This window comes from Protopterus annectens, chromosome 17.part0 (genome assembly GCF_019279795.1).
Source record: "Protopterus annectens isolate FY-2018-M chromosome 17.part0, PAN1.0, whole genome shotgun sequence".
Taxonomy (NCBI): Eukaryota; Metazoa; Chordata; order Ceratodontiformes; family Protopteridae; genus Protopterus; species Protopterus annectens.
The window spans coordinates 571,103,074-571,124,814 of record NC_056751.1 but is presented as its reverse complement, the minus strand read 5'-3'; the positions used below and the strand labels follow the sequence as shown (position 1 = coordinate 571,124,814).

Sequence of the window (21,741 nt, the reverse complement as noted above, 5' to 3'; positions counted from 1 at the left end):
AAAAGTCCTACTCTTTATATAACATATTTTGAAGTGAAAACTAGCCTTTGATATTCTACCCTACAGCTTTGGGAAACTCCTATTTGAGATCTCAGTGAAATAAGTCTAAATCATTATTATATAAAACAGTTCTTAAATGGATATTATATGAATTGCCAATGGATCAAATTGGAAAGACCAAAAAAGAAGTAACTGAGAAGCAGTATAGTAGCCTGAGTTTCCTTATACTCAATAGCCCACTCGCTGCTCTGAGGTGCCCTGGTTTCCTAGTTTTTGAGCCATGAAAGACTCAGTTCTATATGATCTCCTATTTCTTCACAAAACCAGTGTCTCTAGAAACATCTGCATTTTGAACCTAAATCTGCACCAACAAACAAACAAGACTCACCCGAGGAACAGGTTCTTAACAAAACATATTCCCAACACAAGGAATAAGGTACTATTATAGGTAAAACAATGTACTAATCTGCCTGATTTTAAGGCTTGTCTTTGTAATTGGATGAGTAGACAGAAATTGTCATCATGATTGTTATGTGCAACATTGCTTGATTTGGAAGAGGGCATTATTAAGTGCTTAAAAAATGTAACAAGAACTGTAGATATAAGGTATGCATGGATAGGTATCTTTGGTCCCTGTGATAAGCTGCCTAGTATTACTCATGTAATCTTTTGAAAAGGATGTTACTATGTATGTTTTAGGCAGTAACATTTTCTGCTTTGATTTTGTTCAGCTTGGGTCATGTTTGAGGAAAAAGGTCAATCCGTTAAACTAATTATGACATGAGTAAGAAACTAACCAACCAACCATCCAAATAAATAAATACAAATTATTAAAATAAATAAATAAATAAATAAATTACAATGTACAATTAAACTGACAGACTGATAACTTTCTAAAGACAGGAGAAACTTTAAAAAAAGTGTGTGTGTGTGTGTGTGTGTGTGTGTGTGTGTGTGTGTGTGTGTGTGTGTGTGTGTGTGTGTGTGTGTGTGCGCGCACAGGCAGCCTCAATCATGCATTTGTGTATGTGTGTATGTGGATATATGTCTGTGTGTAGGTCCATACATGTGAATGTGTGTTTGTATGTGTGTGTGTGAGTATATTTACTTTGGTTTGCTGTTCATGTGCGGGGGTGGTATATATGTGCTTGTGTGTGAATGTATATGCAAACACAGGATCATTTATTTAGTTTTGCTTTACTTTCCAGAAATAAACTAATCCTCATCTTATATTGATATATATTTACCATTCATCTGTGTTGTATACATGCAGGTAGCACCATATGTTTTTACAAAACATCTAGTCATTTCAGCTTTCTACAGCTTTCTGCATCTTGATGATCTTGATGACAGATCTCAGTTTAAACCTGAAACTTAACCTTTTAACTTTAAATCTGAAACTTAGTCATTAAAGTATGTGTTTTAAAAGTATTAATAAAGAAATGCAATAATTAATTAAAGCTTGACAGCATAATTTAAGCTGATATATCTAAATATATTTACTGAGCCTGTACTAATTAATGATCATTGTCTCATAAAGTATGTAATAAAATTGTGCCAGGAAACTTGCATATCCACTAGGAAAGTGCCTTCTACACATCTAGAATGTTTGCAAGTAAATATTTCTACTGTTATGGAATTCATGCTTCTGCATGCACCCACTATTATATGTTTGTGTTATAAAGTACAAATAGTCAAAAGTTTATTGTTATTTAGTGCAATTTAATTCTTGACAATTTACTGTAAATAATGTTCAAAATTAAGTCACAATTTAAATGGGATTCTTCTCTGACGCTATTTAAAAATGTTATGATCTCATTGAGTTAAGGCTTCCTTTCCGAAAACAATTTCCATACTCACCCTAAGTAAGGCATTATGTGCTGATTGGTTGCAGCCCGAGAGTTCTCACAGTGTGAGCATGCCCACTAGGTGGTATAAAAGAGTTACTCAGTCAGCTCTCTAGTCTGTCTCCTGCCTTGTGGAGCAGCTTGTCAGATCCTCACAGAAAGCAGCCAGGAACCTACTCAGAAAACTTATTACACAGAAGAAAGAGAAAGCCATAAACAAAACTGCTTACCTTGTTTTTTGCAACTGGTATTTCAAAGCCAGATCATGGAAGGATACTGCAAAAGGCTTATCCCATGCCTGACCTGTCAGAGAACTAAAATCACAGACAGAAGCATTCAGGTAATGAATGATTAGATTACTTATTTTTCATAAAAGTGTGATGAGGGATTCTTGTTGCTTTGACACTGTCTACATCTGGTGAAACCCCATGTCACAGGAACATTATATGCAGTAAGTACTTACCTTCCTTGGTTCAAATTGTCTTGAGGGAAAACTAGGTAATTAAGTAAAGAAAAACATCTGGGCAAAGCTACACACATAAAAACAGCTGTTTCCCCTTTCCAGCTTTCCTTGTGCTGAAAACTGTAAATGGCTTGGAGGTATGAGCTGAAACTGGATATGCTTACATATGCAACAAAACAAAAAAGGATTGTTGCAAGAAAGGGAAAGATTACAAAACAACCAGATTATGCTGCCCCTTTTATTTTCTTGCTCCAGATTTGCTGTTTGCTGCCTTGTTAGGAGAAGAAAGAAGTAGCTGTGACATGCAGCAGAAAGTGTTGATAATAAGTGGAAACAGAAGAACTAAAAAGAATCTCAGACCCCTTTTGTGAAGCTCAAGTTTTTTTTTTTTTTCTTGGAAGTCAAGCTGCTGGACAGGGGTCTAATTTTACCAGTAGAGGGCACCATGGTGTAATAGTTTTCCTCCTTTGATCCACAGTCTTCCGTTTTGAACGCCTCTGTGTTTTATGGCACATTTTTATTTCTTATTTTTTTAATAATAATTGTTAATCTGACGTGATTGTATCTTTATTTGACCTTATGAGAAGTGTTTCTGTTTCATTCATCATTGACAAGATTGGGTATGACTTTTAACAGAGATGCAGTTTACTTTCACATGTGAAAATTGAGGGTTCCATATCATTGCAATGGAACTTAACTGGGATTAGTAATCATTTGTGAAAAATTTTCTCATTGCTTTCTTCAAATAATTTATTTTTACTTAGTGATGGAAAAGATGACACATTACTTTTAGAAAGTAGTCTGTATTTGGGGTTTCATAGGTATGCCGACTGGCAGGGAGGCTTTACATGTGGTTGCAAAACACTGGGTTTGACACAATGATTCAAAGTTGTTACTTTGAAGAGACAGATGAAGTGTTACTTATGTGAGGATTTGCAGATGTAAATATGAATAAGATGCTGGATTTAGTACCATTTATGAGACACACGGCATCAAAAGCGAATGCTGCTGGACATCAGAACAGCTGTAAGCCCACAAACAGATCTAGACACACACACACACACACACACACACACACACACACACACACACACACACACACACACACACACACACACTGTCTCTCTCTTTCTCTCTCAATCTCATATTATTCTAGGAGCATCTATTATTACACTGTAACAGTATCAGTTTTTGCTGATGGGTTAAGTTTAATAATTTCATCAGAAACAGGAGCTTGCCATCTTTGACATACTTTTTGCTCTTGTGCATTTGGTATAATACTTTCTAGCTAGAAACACATTAAAGGGCAACTATGTCTACATTTTCTCCCTCTATAATGATTCTTACACTGACTTTTTTTTTTCTTTTGGTTAGTTAAACTTTCCCACTACATACCATCTCAAACACGGCATGGATTTTTTCTACCTGGGTTTCATAACTCTTTTGTATCACAACTACTTGGTTTGTGAGAAGAAAGCTTAGCAAGAAGTTTGTAGTCATGTCTTATTCCATTAATTATACCTTTGTTGGATCAAACAGCAAAATAACTAGTGAGCCAGTGAATTTGCAGTCACAGCTGACCTACTATCACAAGCATGCAGGAAAGGAAACCTGACTCCTCAGTCTGAGAGTATATATAAAGAAGGCTGTTCCCTTTTAAGAAATTCTTGTTTAATCTTTACAAAACAACTCAGTTTTGCTACTTTCTGCTGCTGCCATAAAAAGGGCCCATAAGATTTCCTTTAGATGCCAGTAAGCAACACAAATCTAACTGAACTGCTTAAATAACAGCAGATAACTTTTTTCCAGATATCTTCATACCAGGAATTCTGAGTGCCTTTGTTCTATATGAATGAAAAGAAAAGCCTGAAGGGAAAAACAAGTTATATTGTGGGGACCTAGTGAATAATAAAATAATCCATCCACTTAAGTGTATTGGACAAAACATTGTGAAACAATAAAAAATATATTTTTTGTAATAATTTCCCTTTAGTTCCAGCAATATGCCTTCTGCCATTACTGTGACTGATGGAGTAAGGTAATGACCAGTGGTGGTCTCACTCGCAGTGATTAAGAATACAAATGATTTTTTAGGGAGGGGAGGTAAAATCTTATGATGCTTCAATAGTCAAAGTTAAAGTAGAATGAACTGTCTATCAGTTTTGTTTTGGGCTATACGTTTTGCACTCATCTCTGTTACACAACAGTCTCTTCAAGGGACTTGAGTGCCCATAACAGCTGGACTCATCTGCTCCTGCTGTCATTATTAACCTAGATTGTTTTAACTTGTAGTTTTTTCTGCTAATTAATGCTTTTATTAGGCTGCTTAGAAGTGATATATTGCTAAAAAAGATTAAACCTCTACTATGGTAAGGTGATATTGGGGAAATGTGGTTATAGTAATGTAGCTCTATCTTATTATATTCTTTTTAATATAGCAAATTGAGAAATCATAACAGATGCAAAGATTTATTCCTGAGAGATTATTACTGCATTCCCTGAATGTATTATGCATTTTTACTTCAGATCTTAAATTTTGCACCAGGATAGTTGCATGTAAACAACATATCCCCCTCAAAAAATGTCAGTACAAGCTATAAAAGAGGCTGCTATGCTGTTTAATGGCAATATAAGGGAATCAGATTGTACAGTAAAAGTATGTTACTCTACTGATTCTTTTTCAAACATTTATAATTCTTTTTTGTATCTACACTGATTTTTGCTTACTTGGGAAGGGTATGCAAATGCAAAGAAATTTGAGGATGACTAGTGCCTAGACAAGAAGTGATAATTAAAGTCAGTGAGGACAGGGGCGAGTCACATTCTGAAGTCATTTCAGCAAAGTTCAGTGTCTGCAGCTCTTTGTGGTCATGGTTAGTTAACATGTTCAAGTATGTGGAACAGGAAATGTGATATACATGACATTAATCCAAGGCTTCTGATATATTTTTCCACTTTCTATCCCAATTTGTCCATTCTATTTAGTTTTCCTTTCAGATCCCATCCCTACCCACAGCATTGAATGTGCTTCTCTGAAGATGTGTTTCTTGACATAGAATACCATGGAGGGCTTTGTAGATAGGGCTCATCATGTCCTTCAAAGGTGATTACTAGGCCTGCAAACCAGAGGAACCTAGCCCAAATGCCAGTTGGCCTCAAGCACTGTCTGGTTACGTGACTAGCTTAAGGTCACATGTCAGGCAAATGACAGTTGAGGGAATCCAACCCTATACCACAGGATCTGCAGTTCACAGCCTTAACCTCTGTCCTAACTGCCAGACAGTCTGCCCCTTTCTGTAGGTAATACTGACATAGGTATAAAATGTCACATATTTTTCTGTATGGAACTTTGCACTGGGAATAACTTGTGTGACTCTGGTATCTGACGTTATAGACTTTAAACTCTGTAAACTCATTCAGGTAAAATGCACTAGTCAAAATTTTTTTATCACCCTTCCCCTCTCCAGAGACACACTGAAACTGAATGAGTCTCACTTAGAAATTCCTGTTATCAAAACCAACTAATAAACCTGCAAACATAACTTCCATTCCAAACTTACCAATATTTTACATCTTCCTACTCCTTACTGAAATTGTCCTAATGCTCTTCTACATACTTCAGAATTTTTGTACCCTTTTCACTACTAGTTCCTTGAAAAAAAAAACAGCTGAATGCATGTGATATTATCTTTGTTAAAAATGCTTCTTCATATTACCTCTTAATCATTTACCATTTTTCAGATTTACCACTTTGTTCTCTTAGTACTTTTTTCTGAAAGGCACTGCTGTCCTTTGCTGAATCTCATAAGGCATTTTATTGTTTATATTATTACCCCTTTCCTCAACTATATGCATATGTTTTAGTGTTTCTCCATATCACTTCAGATGTACAACCTATATCATTCTATTTGCAGTCCAGGCAGCTATATAATCTTTATGAACACAGAATCTTGTGAACTGTATAGAGTACTCCAGATGAACATAATTCCATTCATCCACAACCCCCTTTTCCCATTTTTGCACATGGGGTCAGGGTGTCACTTCAGCAGTGACAGTCATCAGCCAAGGTTTACACCACTGGGTGGATAGCCCTGTTGTGGCTCTTCTTCCATACCACACTCGCACCTGTGGCCAGTTTAGTGTGTCTAGTTCACCTACTGCATGTCTTTGGAATGTGGGAGGAAACCAGAGCACCTTGAGGAAACCCACACAAACAAAACAAATAAGGATAATGACTCTGGCTTTTCTGCTGAGGATGTCTGTCCTTCGAGAATTCTCCATATTACTTCACTGCTTTCTTGTACGTTTGATTGCAATTTAATCACTTTCCCCATTGTTCATAATTTATATGTCTTTGGATTAAGTACTCTTCCATTCATAAGGTAGATGTGGCTGTAGTGAATTTTGTAACCAGCTAATCTCTCAGAAGTCACTTAACTATTTGTAATATTCTGCATGATTATTTTCTGGAATGTTCTAATGAGCAGTACTAGTACTACTACATGCTTTGTAGATGTTTGTGTTATGCTTTACCTGTTGCTGTTCTGTGTGGTACATTACATTATACTGTGCTAGTTTTTGTCATGTTATCTTATCTTTATAGTTTATGTTGTATACTTTTAATTTTTATTGTAACTAGGTCATGATTGAAAAACAGCCTCAATTATGTAGTTTATTTGCCTGCTTAATAAGTAAATAAAATGCAAAAATATAAGTTGGCAGACTAGTGCCTAACTCTGGGAAATCATGTGTTGTGCATAATGCAGATACTAAAAGACTAAATTTCTTTGAACTCTTGTTACATATGTAGACATTAAATACTGAACCATGAATACATTTACTGGAAGCTCCTGGTTCCATTTACTGTTGATTTATTTGTCCTTCATGTCAAACAACACTGTGTGATCCATTCCAACCCTTCCTAAGTTCTTCTTTAATGCTTATGGACATCCTGGCAGATGCCTTGCTAACATATAGTCATTAATATGTACAGTCTTGTCAAATTCACTCCTTTAATAACTGAAATGAAAATGCCAAATTTAGATTTCTCTGACATGAGCATGAGGTTACTGGGAATCTGTTCTGTGATATACTATCCAGGTTACTTCCCTCTGAAGGTATAAGTATTTCTTTTATGTTGCTTTTTTCTCCTTAGATTCTACACTGCAGAACAAGTTTGTTGGCAACACAGTTGTGGAAGTCATGCCTGATTACATTGTAGCATCAAAGAACCCATTTAAATTAAGCAAAGCATGTTGAAGTTCTGGTGATAACTCTTATATTGACAGTACTCTGAAATGTACTCACCCAACTTTGTGTACAGTAGTCACCCTCTGTTACACTTCATAATGTGGAATATGAGGAACTCTTTTACCCCCCTCTCCCTGCTCATGTTGGTATTGATTTCTTTGACCCTTTACTTTTATTCCTTTGTAACCAATGCCAAATTTTTCAGTCATGCCATGTCCTCAGTTAAGTGAAACCCATTTTGGACCACATTGTAACCCTAGAAAGACTGCGAAAAGATAGGCAGTCAACTCTCTATAGTTGTAGTATGTCTGTATTTTGTGATCTGCAATTAAGGTCTTCAACCTCTGAAGGTTAATGAGTATTTTTTTAAACACATAGGCCAGTTGCCTACTAGTATGTGTAAATCATGGATGAAAATGAGAAGGCTAGCCCATGGGAAGAATGGAGGACCCTGGCAGCTGACCATTACTGAAAGCATAGCCCATACCTGGACTTTAGCAGTCTGTACTATTTTTTCATTCTCAAGTTACATAACAATTGGTAATGCCATAGAATTTGTAGATAAGAAATAGAATTTGTAGATAAGAAACTGATAGAGAGAAGCTATGAGAAGCTTTGGGAAAACTACATGTGTCTGAACGTACTGGGCTGACTTTTTAATATCATGCCTGCAGAATTCATTATGCTAGCACATAAAATGAGGACTAGTAGGATATGCTATGTAAATTTACAGACTGCATCATCCCATACATAGAGGTTAATACTCATTATGCTGGGACTGATGCTGTGTGTCACTGAATATCAATGTGGACCATGCTAAAACCTTTTGAGAATAAGCCTGTAGTGACTCAGCGTAGGTTAATTATATTGAGATACATTCTACACTGGTAGATAGGAGATGCTTTGTCAGAGCTGTTCATCACACCATGTTTCTAAGAATAATAAAACAGATTAACATAAACAACAGAGCTTGCTGCCACTATCGCAACAATTTCCATTTATTTTCATGGAACGGTTTTGTTAATCAGTGTGCATTTATTGATATTTATTGGGTGAATTTGAAGTCAGTCTAATTCGTAGGCAAGTGAAACTTTATTTAAATTAGTCATGTATTTGATAACTGTTAATTTAATATTCTTTTAAAAAGAGATGTAGGAAATTCTATCCTGTATTTCTAAAACAAAGCTTTCTCCATCATGTGATCTATATCTAGGATGCTATGAATTATGGGACATGTTATTAACAGTATGGCATTAACATAATGTGTCTATAATGGTCACAGACTCTTGTGTACAGTGCTGTCATACTGATTATGCAATGTAAGTGAGACGAAATCCTAAAGTTGACTTCCATGAGTGGGAGGTTGGCGTATTAGTTAAGATGTTTCCCTTGAAAACTCAAGATGCAGGATTTGATTTTCACATAGGATTACTGGATAGTCTTCAAAAGCTCAGGGCAGTTAGTCTAGTACTAATCTATGAACCTATGTGTGTTTGCATGAGAATCTGAAACAGATTCTGAATGTGTGTGTGTTTCTGCATGCACTTATAGGAGAATCAAAAGCAGATTGTGAATATGGATGTGTGTATGTGCATGCACATGTATGAGAATTGGAAGCCGTGTGTGTGTGTGTGTGTGTGTGTGTGTGTGTGTGTGTGTGTGTGTGTGTGTGTGTGTGTGTTTTAGCATGCACTTATAGGAGAATCAAAAGCAGATTGTGACCATGGGTGTGTGTATGTGCACGCACGTGTATGAGAATTAGAAGTAGTGTGTGTGTGTCTGTGTATGTGCATGCACGTGTAGGAGAATCAGAAGCAGATTGTGAATATATGTATGTGTGTGTGTGTGTGTACATATCAGAGAATCAGAGGCAGATTGTGAGTACTGTAGCATGATACAAACACAACAGTGTAATATCAAATGCAGATTCATTCTTAATGCTGAAATGGCCCCAGTTTAGAAGTGCTGCCTCTTACTTTGGTACCACCCAAAGTTTTGTAATAGGCATAATTCTTTTTTTTACCATCTTTGTGAATGATGTAGTCTGTCATTGTGAAGAGTCCACACTGGTCCAATAAACTGACAACTCTTCAATCTTTCTGTCACATAATACAATCCTCTTGACCAATGGCAAACTGCAGTCCAGCTGGATCCACTGCGGCTATTGGCTTAAAACTACTGCATGCAAGTAAGACCAAATCTTCAAACAAAGAAATCAAAATTCTGGCATTCTGATATTAATATGCTATCCTTAGACAAGTACTTCCAAGCAGTCTAAAGACCTTAACATCTTTGGACAAGACAATAACTGAGGAAGGAATCTTGGCAGGTTTGACACAGATGATTAAGACTATGAGCTATTACTCTGATTAACCTTATAGATCTGTGTTTGAATATCTAAACCTCCACTTGTGTACTTTGTGATTCTGAGCAAGTCACTTAACCAGACATTGCTCCTGGTTCCCTTCTGAAAAGTAGTAGTTGCGCTTATTGGATTTACTTGGTTAATAAAGGAATAAAATTAAATAATTTATTTTTGTCATTATTAGTAAACAATTAAAATTCGACAAACATAGGTGTAACTGTGTCCAAAGCCACCCCAAAGCGAGATGGACTCTTACAGTGCCAACTCATTTTTCTTGCATGGCGTTCAGTTATCTACTGCTAATATGTGCTTACCTCTTTCTTTTCCTCTAACTTATCTACTTATCTACAGTCTCCATTTATCTTAACCCTGAGCTGACTTACAGTAGAGCTGGTAGATCAGCTGCAGAACATCACTGTAGAACACACTACTACTTCACGCTTTGCAGTGTCATGTGACTTGAGCTTAACCAGCAATTGGCTCTCATACTCATAAATTCTTGTATGTCCTATTTATCCTGCTTTGAATAATATGCCAGCATGGAGCTTTATGAACAGACTATTTAGAAATTTTACTGGATAGTTAGTACAATTTTCAGAAACAAGTAAATGCATCAGGATGGTTTTGCTGTCCTGATGTCATATTATTATTATTTTTATTATTATAATTAATAAAGTTGGAAAACTCTGGAAGAAGGTATCTCATGCTTTAATATGCGTACCTGAAGACAACATTTCAAGATTTATTTGAAATGCCTCTTCAAGTACAACAGAATTAGCAATGTGATATGACTTAACACCTTATCACATTTTACTGAACACTGTCCCAGAGCCTTCACTAACTGTGTATATCACCTTACAGATTACCTGTTATGCTTTGTTTTAATAATACGCATTTAATTATTAGGGCTTATGTGTTAGTAGTACTTTACAAGTTTTTTGTAATTCTCTGAAGCTTATATACCACCTGGTTATTCATATATACATGTAGCATATGTGCTATGTAGATGAACATGGATGCATCATATATGTCATGTTTGGATGTGTTATTTGTACATCCAAGTATATCTCTGCACATGTGTATTAGATTTATATGTTGCACATGTGTTATGTGTATATTCATGTATAACTCTGCAGCATATATTTATTACTTGCTTTGCCATACTTTTCATGTTCAGATCCTGTCTAATACTGTTTCAAAGGTCATCTTTCTATGCACTCTAATATTTCTAGGACTGGAGCTTTTCAGCTCAGGACTCTACAAAATTGTGGACATCAAGTTGGATGTTCCTGTTTAACAAATGCAAGTAAATAAACAGATAAGTAAAAGAACAGATTGACAGAGAGTGAGAGAGAGAGAGAGAGAAACAAGCAAACAAACAAGCCACTTAACCACACTTAAACGTTTAGGTAATGTCAAGGAATTGGAATGTTCTGCAGATGGATGCAACCTAGATAGCTATAGTAACCAGACTCTTTAGTTCTAGTCAGAGAAGAGCAAGACTGAATATGTGAAAATGAATATATATATATATATATATATATATATATATATATATATATATATATATATATATATACCAACTGTGACATCACGGTACTTTGAAGTAGTCCCCTTCCTCAAAGGTGCAATGATCATGGAGTTACAAAGTGTGTGTGTGTGTGTGTGTGTGTGTGTGTGTGTGTGTGTGTGTGTGTGTGTGTGTGTGTGTGTGTGTGTGTGTGTGTAGTGGGTTGGAGGGTGAAGTTCCCACATCAGGAGGTACAGAAAGCGTGCCTCCTTATAAAAAAATATTTAAAAGGACTACTATGATTTTCACCATTTACTATTGTACCTTATTCTACTATTTATTTTTTGTAATTGCAGGACTCGAAGTTACAGGACTTGAAATTACAATTGAGTGCACCTGGCTACGTATGATACATAAATACCATGCATTGCATTACAGATAATTGAAACACTGTTAATCAAATAACATTTCACTGAATGAGATTTGCTTAACTGTGTTACTTCAAAAAAAAAAAAACCTGAAACCTCACGAATAGCCATCTGTGGAAGACTTCTCACATCAACACACATACCTTATCAGTGAATATAACCTACTCAAGTGCTGTAGTAATTAGATGGTTATATCTCTGTAGGATTGTAGTTTCTAGATAGCAAAGCATTTCTCCATATCCTGTTGTGATGAATTGTTTTGCTCCCCAAGCATCATTTATAGCTGGGTTTTATTAAATGGCTAAAATAAGGGTCAAACCTTGAAGTGCCTTTCTTTAAGCTTTGTGGATGGTAGAGTTAGAGATGGCTGCCTACCAGATGGTGTCTGATCAGTTTAACCTTACATCACTTAATGGTTTGTTGTGGCTTTCTTCTCTGGAAACTCATGCTTTACACGTTTAGCTAGGTTAGATGGCTTTGCAGGTATAAGGCTACTGAATATTTTATATTTCTCAGTGACTACCCTGCCTTGATGGAGTTCACACTGCAATTTGTGTGGGAGTCATGCAAGGTTCCAAAATAACAAGCTCACAAGCAGTGTAGTGAAGCGTAAGGTAACCAGTAAATTTCATTTCTCAGGGAATGCTTACTCATACTGACGAATCAGCTTTTTTTTTGTGAAATTCTTGCATATGGCAAACCAGTAGTTTAGCAGTTTTGAAAGGTGTAGCCTGTTTACTGTAAGAAAATAATTACGAGCAGGCCTGTACAAAGCAAAACAGGTTACAGTTCACTTGCCTGCTGTGTGCAGTATATTAGCAATGTGTAAAATATTTTTTCATTGATTAGTTCTTCATATTTAATCTCCCAAATTTTGCACTCCATATTTGCATAATGTAATAATACTGCAACATACAGTTCTGACCCTGTGTAATTCTTGTATGCTGTGGCGCTTACTGTTAAAGCTTCATAGTGAAATTATAGCAAGTATCCACTGCATTTTTAATTTAGCTGTTTTGTGATTTATAGACTACTGTTATGCAACACACTGCGTACATAAGTTATGTATACCTGCTACCAAGGATGGAGTCCTCTGATCATCTCAGGCTTCCCGGATAGGAGAAGCAGGAAGTCGATGTGCCAGATCCCCATGGACTCCTAAAATGAATTATCTAATTATGTGTTCTCTTTAGTCTTAAAGGTTATTTTGCATTCTCTCTGAACCCCAAAATTGTAAGGTATGCCTGGCTTGAACCACATAGCAACACACAAGACTTTGTTGGGGGAATAAATCCAAGCTTTGCATTCCATCGTTGTAATTTGATGTTGCTAATTAAGAGACACATTGATTATTGCCTTGCATTACACGTTGGCAAAGATCCCAGTCAAAACTTTTTCCATGCTGTTCACTTATGGTCTGCAGACAAACTACATATGATTTGTCAGAGTAATACTATTCACATATCAAGTAAGTAAAAATTGATCAATGTTTTTTATTAGTTTCAAGATTACTTATCATTATAAGTATCATTATAACTATATTATGCTGATGCGTTGGGTTCAGGGGACCACCTTAGCTATTGCTTTTCACCATATTCTGTTTGAAGATCATTGCATGTTGTACATAGTGTACTGCAACATGTAAATCAGTAGGAGAGCACAGAAAGTCTTGCATTGCTGTGTACAGCAGTAGAAATCATCCTCATCACCAGGATTTCATATTTCTGCACTGCAAAGTCAGACTAACCTGTCTTTGATTTCTAACAGCTTTCCTCGTTTCACAATCATAAAGTGGAAATTTCATTTGCGATCATTTAGTACTGAGAGATGAACTCATTCTTCAATGCTTGTAAAGAACTATGTCTCTGTTATAGTGTAAGCGCTTCTTAGAGGTCTGTTTCTACCGAGATATTTTAGCTTTAGCAGATTGCCAGTATCTACAGCACTTCACAATAATCCATTTATTGTCCTAAGACATGCATAATAGTTTTTCATTTTGTCTTCTCTTCTGCTTCCCCTGATATGTCCTTCTTGTCTTTTCTGTACTGTGCCATTAAAGTAGTGTTTTGTTACGTTCAACCAAAAATGACCATTCCAAGAAAATATTGTACTGTCTTTTTCTGTTACTTTTCTTATCTTTTCAAGTTTCACTACAGTGTTCCATTAATTGTTTAGTTGAACATTTTTGTTTAATTTTATTAATTTGTTAACTGGGCAACTCCTGTACTGGCAACTGCGTTTTTAAAGAGGTGATTATAGAATGCTGATCTCATCATAGTCAGACAATGTGCAAATGGTCATTGAGGGACTCAAACTCGGAACTGCAAAGTGCACATTGTTAGCTCCTTGTAGCCTTATCATATGACCTGTACTGTCAGACTTACAAATTTGCCACCTGACAGCTTTCCTAGCTGAAGTACAGCTTTCGAAAACTCAACAGTACAACTATTGCAAGACAGTGATTGCATATGGTGACTAGATATAAATAATGAATTAATTAGGCCCTCATTTTGTCACTGTTGGCTCACAGTACCACAGGCTGGGCCCATTATCTTCCTACATTAATATACTTTTCAGAATTTGTGAAACTTTAGAAGTCTCTGAAGGGCAGTATGCTCTTAGCTCACCTCTAAAGCAGTTACTGTGTTTCCTGAAACAGGGAAAATAAGTTTGCTAGGAGAGTGTCCAGAATACGCAAGAGAAGTATATCTAACAAGTGTTAATTCAAGAAGGTAATGGGGAAACTGCAGATGTTTTATAGGGGAGAAGATTTTTTTAATTTATAGAAAAACAGTCTTTTAGCATTAAATCAGCTGATCTCGATACTTGAAAAATCCTCACTGAAGTTTATGCTTAAATACTAAACCCATTTAGTAAGTAGTTTCAGACTGCACTGTCACTTTACCAGGCCAAATACATGAACATTTTAAAACTATTTCCATTGGGTTTCAAGACAGAATCTACAAACTTCCCTTTTATTACCTGAACATTTACATAATATGGAAAAACACTTTAATCATGTCAAGCAACAGTGTGTTTATTCCTCTGAAGTATCAAATTGAGAGAAACAACAAAGTGTTACTATACCTCCTGTGTTAGTGTTAACATTTAGTGTATACATTTCAAAGATCCTGTTATTCTGAGTACTTCTGGATTTCTGATGTATACAAAAGATTTGCCCCAAATTGTACTTTAAAAGACAGTTCAAGAAAGTCATAATAAGTGTAATAAAGATGTCTGTCTTCATTACAAGTGCAGAAGTGTAATAGTTAGTGATACTTACTCACAAGGCAGAATGGAGTGAAAATGGATCATAGACATTTCCAAAACCATAAATAAGATGTTTGTCTTACAGTTACGCAGGTTGAGCTGAACAGTGCAAAATCTGTTTGGTGGAAGTCATGCTGGTATTTCTTGTCCTAATCTCATCTGCTACTCACAGAATGACATACTTTTCTCTGCAGAATTTGTATATTTTTATTCTAGCAGATATTTCCAGATCTGGTTGTTGCCTCACATGAAGAAATTCCCCAGTTTGATTCTCAGATGGGGTGCCTTCTGTGTGGAATCTGCATGCCCACCCTGTGTTCATGTGTGTTTCTTCCGGCTGCTCAGTTTTCCTCCCATATTACAAAGACAGCAGTAGGTGGCTTGGACACTATAAATTGGTCATAGGTGTGAGTATGGGCATGTGTGTGTGTGGTGTGGAAGAACTATTGTGGCAGGGTTAGCCACCTGGTGGTTTAAACCATGGGTGCAGATGATTGTCATGTATGAAGTTACACCCCTTGACAAAAAATGGGGAAAAGGGGGTTGTGGATGGATAGATGGATTTCCAGATTTTGTTGCATCAACACAATGTACAACTGTAAGTGAGTCAGCTTTTTAAATATTATAGCATTCTATCTGATATTAGTTCTTTTGTTGTACATAGTTGACACATATGATATTACTTTTGTAAATCCCAAACTTATGTCCTGCATGCCACTTGCATACACAAACACACACACACACACACACACACACACACACACACACACACACACACACACACACACACACACACTCATGCCACTTGCATACACATACACACACACACTCATGCCAATTGCATACACACATACACACACACACACACACACACTCGTACCACTTGCATACACACACACACACACTCGTGCCACTTGCATACACACACACACACACACACACACACACACACACACACACACACACACACACACACACACACACACACACACACACACACACACACACACACACACACTAATGCCACATGCATATACACACACACATATGCATGCACGCATATGCATTCCTGTCACTTGCATACACACACACACACACACACACACACACACACACACACACACACACACACACACACACACACACACACACACACACACACACACACACACACACACACACACACACACACACAATCACTGCATGTAGTTTTTGCACATATTTCCAACTGAGTTAGTACTGTTAGATTGCTGGTCTCACTGGTTTCCCAATGTCTTACTTTACGTTCGTCTCCTGCTTTCAATAATCTTTCCATTCCCACAAATCAGCAGATAAATGTACATTTAACATTTTCCAATGAGAAGCTTACAGATTTCCATAAAATCATCAGATTAACCTATGAAATTTATAGAAACTTGTTTAAAACTTTTCTCTGACTGTGTGTACTTTCACATTTCTGTATAATTAGTGTGTGTGTGTGTGTGTGTGTGTGTGTGTGTGTGTGTGTGTGTGTGTGTGTGTGTGTGTGTGTGTGTGTGTGTGTTCTGAGAATGACAATGTCAGCAATTAGGATAATGACCATTGGAGTGCTGTTGAGGTCTGTTTTGGGTCTAGCACTATTTCAGACATGCCTGTATGAGTAGGTAACAGGAGCAATTTTTTTGCTAGTGAAGGGAAGGAAGTAACAGGCCCAGACTGTACATTACTCCTCAAACTCCAGAAGTACTTTTTCAAAGAGGGAGTTGTGGACCCATGAACTGTACTGCTAGAATGGATAGTGAAGATGGAATTCATAGAGACATTGAAAGAGCATGGGATAGTGGTAAGGGGAAGGCTAGACGTTAGTAGGATGGTAAGGCACTTGAAAGGGACAGACTAAACATGCTTGTCTCCTAAAGAAGGAAATGTAATATATGACACAGTGCATATGAAATACATGGGTCATAGCACAATAAACTAGTGATAATCATTGCAAACTATTATAAAATAAAACAAGGATTTTTTTTCTTTTCTGAGGGGCATAGGACATACTAGTCACAAACATATTTTTTTCAGGACCAGCTCATCTGAAGTGGTACACTTAACTAATTCAGTCAGAAAAGCATAGTGTACAAGTACAAATGAAGTCTAAAGGAAATCAAACTCAGGATGACAACAGGATAAACCTTTTCACCACTTTAATAAGTGGGATATCTTTGCTTTTCTGCACATGTGAATCAGAATTTGCAGCAGTACATAAAGATTTTTCCTGCTTTAATCAGCTTTGATGGAGAGACAGGAGAGTTCATCCGTCCGTCACTCAGCCAGGGGTCTGACCAGTTATTTTTATCTTTTACTTACTCTGGCAAATCATGGAGGTAAAGGGTGAAGGCCGAGAGTTAAATCAGTAACATAAATCATTTATAGAAAAATGGCATTGAGCAATGTTTAATTCCACTGAGGGTTAGATCAGGTTTGTTTGAAGAACTAAGCAAACAGATTTCATTTGCCTGTATTGATTGTCCTCTGTCTGCCCCACCTCACAGTGCCTGTCCCCTGCCTCTTTATTTTCTAACTTCTGGAGCACAGGCCTGCTGTGGAAAGGACTATATAATAATGCAAACTAATAACATGAAACAAAGAATAGGATTTCTACCCTACACCCATACATTGTTAGTATTCCTCTCTGTTCATTGATAAATCCAACCTAGACAGAAGAGGAATGCAAAAAAATAGATAACCAAAACTATTGCATTAAAATGTAAGCAGATTGTAGTATTTTGCAGTTAGACAGCATTCCTTCCAGGTATCACTACCCACAATCGGGCTGCTGGGTTATCATTCTTTTATACAATAATGTGCAATTTGGTGTGATAGTCTAAAGTGGGAGGTCAGTTGTGCAGCAGTTATTGTCTTTCCTGCCAGCTGCATTGGACAGTCTTGCTGCTCATCTATGTCTCTTGCACATGACTTGTACAAGTGCATAGGACTACAGTTCTCAACATGGGTGATACAGGGTAATGAGACAGGAAACAAAGGTATGATGGAGGGCTCCTGCAGGAAACATGGGTAAGACAGGAGCTGCTACAGGCAAATGATGGCAACACTACAAAAAGCAACATGATATGCAAACTGTGTAAATGGCCTTTGGCATATTGTCACAGTACCTTCTTCTGTCTTGTCATTTACTGCCCAACAGTGTTTGGCAGCATTGCAGCTAATGCATAAAATGTCTGTCTGTTTGTGAACAGAAACTAAACATTCTCAGAAAAGGAGGTAGTGGGATGAATGCAAAAGAGTGTGTGGTGAATGGAAGTCATCATTATTCAACTAAGGAAACCAGTATCTGCTTCCTTTTGGATTTTAAACAGGATAGAACTCTTTGGAATGTTGTGTTGCATCTTCTGGCATTATTTCTTATGATTGTAAGAGATCTAGTTCCTCAGCAAACCAGTTTCACATTTTCTCCACATCATTTTAGATTTTTGTTAGGAGGTAATCTGGCCACTGTGGGATTTGTATACATTGTAGACAGATCAGGATTGTAATAGTAGACATAATCAGACAACCTTAAATTTGCAGTGTATTCATGATATCTTCAAGAAATTTCGTCCTCTGAAACAGAAATGGCCCTTGAATCTGCCACAAAGAAAGTCTCTAATAAACATAGCTATATGCCATTAAGAGTGCTTTTGGAAAGGTAGGGACTGCAGGCTGTCAGAAAAAGAGTTGCAACTCAGACAGCTTTCTTAGGTTCATAAGTTCAGTTGTCAAATTTTTGACATGTTGGACTTTAAGAATCAAGATTTCATTGTTGACTTATCATATTTAAAACAGTCTCTTCCACATCCATTTTGCTATTCTATAAGTCAGCGGTAAAAGTATTTTCTTAAAGTTTTGAATAGGGTGACATCAGAATACAATATCAAGATAAGAGACATTCCGACCCCACTTTCTGAGACCACCCATGTGAAAGCACCATGACAAGGTACATTAACAGTAGACTTATTTTATTTTAGCTGTCTGTAAACACTGCTACTGAAATTACTTCAGTAGTGGTCTTCAATCAATGACAGTAGGAAAATAAATGAGATTAGATGATGACTTGTTAGATTATGATTAGCTTGTCCATAAAGTTATTGAAGGGTGAAAGGTGTCAACCAAAGGTCTTTTTTACTGGTATTAAGTGAGAGATGGCCAACAAATTAAAAATCCTTTAAGTTCTAAACTTTGTCCAGTGATTCAAATTTATCACTGAAATCCACTGATCCTCATTCCAGCAGGGTAAAAAAGAAAAATAACGGTAATTTGTTGTCCATGCAAGAATGAAATTTAAATATTGGTAGCTTGTACTTACTGAGGTAATAGTTTGCAAAGTAGTTCTGTAGGTACCAACATGTCACTTCTACCTGTTATTACTTTACTGTAGTTTAATGACATTCCCTATGCCATGGTTAAATGTATCCATACATCTTGACTCTCAGTGGTTTAATTTCTCATCATAAGCCTAGTATCACTAAACAGATTATATTTTAGCTTTGCAAAGAGACAGGTATGAGTATCTGCACTGTTGTCACGATTTGTTAAGGTTTGTTTTAGTCACTATTTGTTGTCTAGCTGCTGTGATTTTCCACGAGTAATTTCCAGTGTGGAAGATTAAATGCATTTTGTTTTTGATCGCCTTACTCCATGTGTCTCCCCGAGAAAAGACCTTTGAATTGATGGCCCTGTCTGATTATCATACTATAGATGAAAAGACACCACATTGACAAAGCAAAAGCTTAGTACCCAATTACCCATTACCCTTCTCCCTGACCCACAGCAGAACCACCACTGGAACCAGCTTAGTACCAAACCACAGCTTAGTACCCAGTTACCTACTACCCTTGTCCTTGACCCACAGCAGAACCACCACTAGAACTATGTACCAGGAATCCATACAAAGAAAATGCTGCCAATGTTTAATATAGGAAAGCAAACTGAGCCATGAATATTTGCTCTTCGTGGAAAAGAACTGTGCAAGACCTTAAAAAATCAATAGATAAGTAGATAGGAAATGTCATGGGGGTATGACTGTCTGAACAATTTAAAAATAGCCTACCCTGCCTGAGAACATATCAGAAGTACCAAGTGGTTCATAAGGTCAATTTAAAGAAGCACATTTAGGTAAGATTATATACAGTGTCTGTATTCCTTTGTTTCAACACTACATTTTTATTCTGCTTCCAAAGGTTGCCGAAATTCATTGAAAATCGTCTTTGTCTGCTGTCAGCTGATACGGTAGTGCTCAAGAAACTGCAGTGCACTTGGTAACCAGTCTCTACATCAATTAAACAAAATTAAGTCATTAATTCTTTTCCAACACAAGAACATTTTAATAAAAATTAATTCATAAAAGTGCTCTTGTGATGGTACAGACAGAATGTTTGGGTCTGCAGCACCAGTGACCTGAGTTCAAGAACTGACTGAGGTCACTGGTAGAATTGACTGTGTGGGGGGTGGTGGGATGAAATGTCTGGAGTAGAGGGGAGCTTGGGAATTAAGATGCCTGTGTAGCCTCAGATAGAGCTCAAGAAAGTCACACATCATCTCATGTAAAAGCAACAGATGGCACCAGTATCGTAATGTCATTGTACTAGCCATTTCCAGAGCTAGGAGATATGCCTGGCTGATGCACAAATAATAGCTCCTAGGTCCCTGCTCACAACTCCCCTTAGGATTCCTTTTAACTGGGGTAACATTGACTTATAGCAAAGTTAACCTCTACAAGAGTTGGAAGGCCCAGTTGAGTTATGCCTGGAGGTACTTGTTAAGGACCAAGTAGGAATCTGACATTATGTGACTGGTGAAATTTGAAAGAATATCTGGAGGCTGTGTGGGTTCATTTAAGGGGCATAAAAATCAAATTAATTCACACCATCTTGCAAGTGTCTCGTGTACTAAAGTTACTGCAGAAATCAAATAATTTCCACTATACAGCTAAAATTCCCATTAGTGAGTTTTTTGTTTAACTGTGGATATTCCTTCACATTCATGTAGTAGGCAGGAAGCTGAGATCTTAAGTCACTGGAAACTTTGTGGGAGAAGTCTGCACATTTTGGGGGCCGCATGCTTCACTTAGTGTTTGCACGTACAAAGGCATACACACATTAAGGACCTACCGAAAGTGCATAAGTCTTGAGTTCACCCCCTATGAGGCCTATTGTTGCAGGTGGTGGATGGGTGACTGAAACTATGTCGGTTTACATAGAGAAAACATTGGGACCTATAATGAAAGGAATCTCCACTGTTCTGAAGGATACCATTCAGTTGTTAGATGATGTAGACATACACACTAGAGAAGCTTTGCCCCCTAGATGTATATTAGTAACACTTGATGTAAAAACATTTATTTACATCTATACCTAATGAGTATGGCCTAGAGGCCATTAGGGAGATGCTCAGTGGTATAGACACAATGGGGAATAATGATGTGATACTGTTATGTACTTTATTTGATATTATTTTGTCTAACAATTTTTTATGTTTGATGGCCAACTGTATTTGCAGCAATGGGGTGTTGCTATGGGCACCCCATGTGCAAATTCTTACACTAATTTAGTTGTCTATTGTTGGGAGAAGAGGTTTTT

The 21,741-nt window shown here is 36.9% G+C and overlaps 1 protein-coding gene across 1 annotated transcript in view; it reads left to right on the top strand.

The window, feature by feature from the left end:
- The first annotated feature begins 1,970 nt into the window (after positions 1-1,970).
- LOC122791612 (insulin-like growth factor II) overlaps positions 1,971-21,741 on the top strand; it is a 50,656-nt gene continuing 30,885 nt past the window's right edge. The window contains exon 1 of the mRNA XM_044059402.1: positions 1,971-2,187. Within this exon, the coding sequence (XP_043915337.1) occupies positions 2,113-2,187 (75 nt within the window). The 5' untranslated portion in view covers positions 1,971-2,112. The remainder of the gene's footprint in view (positions 2,188-21,741) is intronic.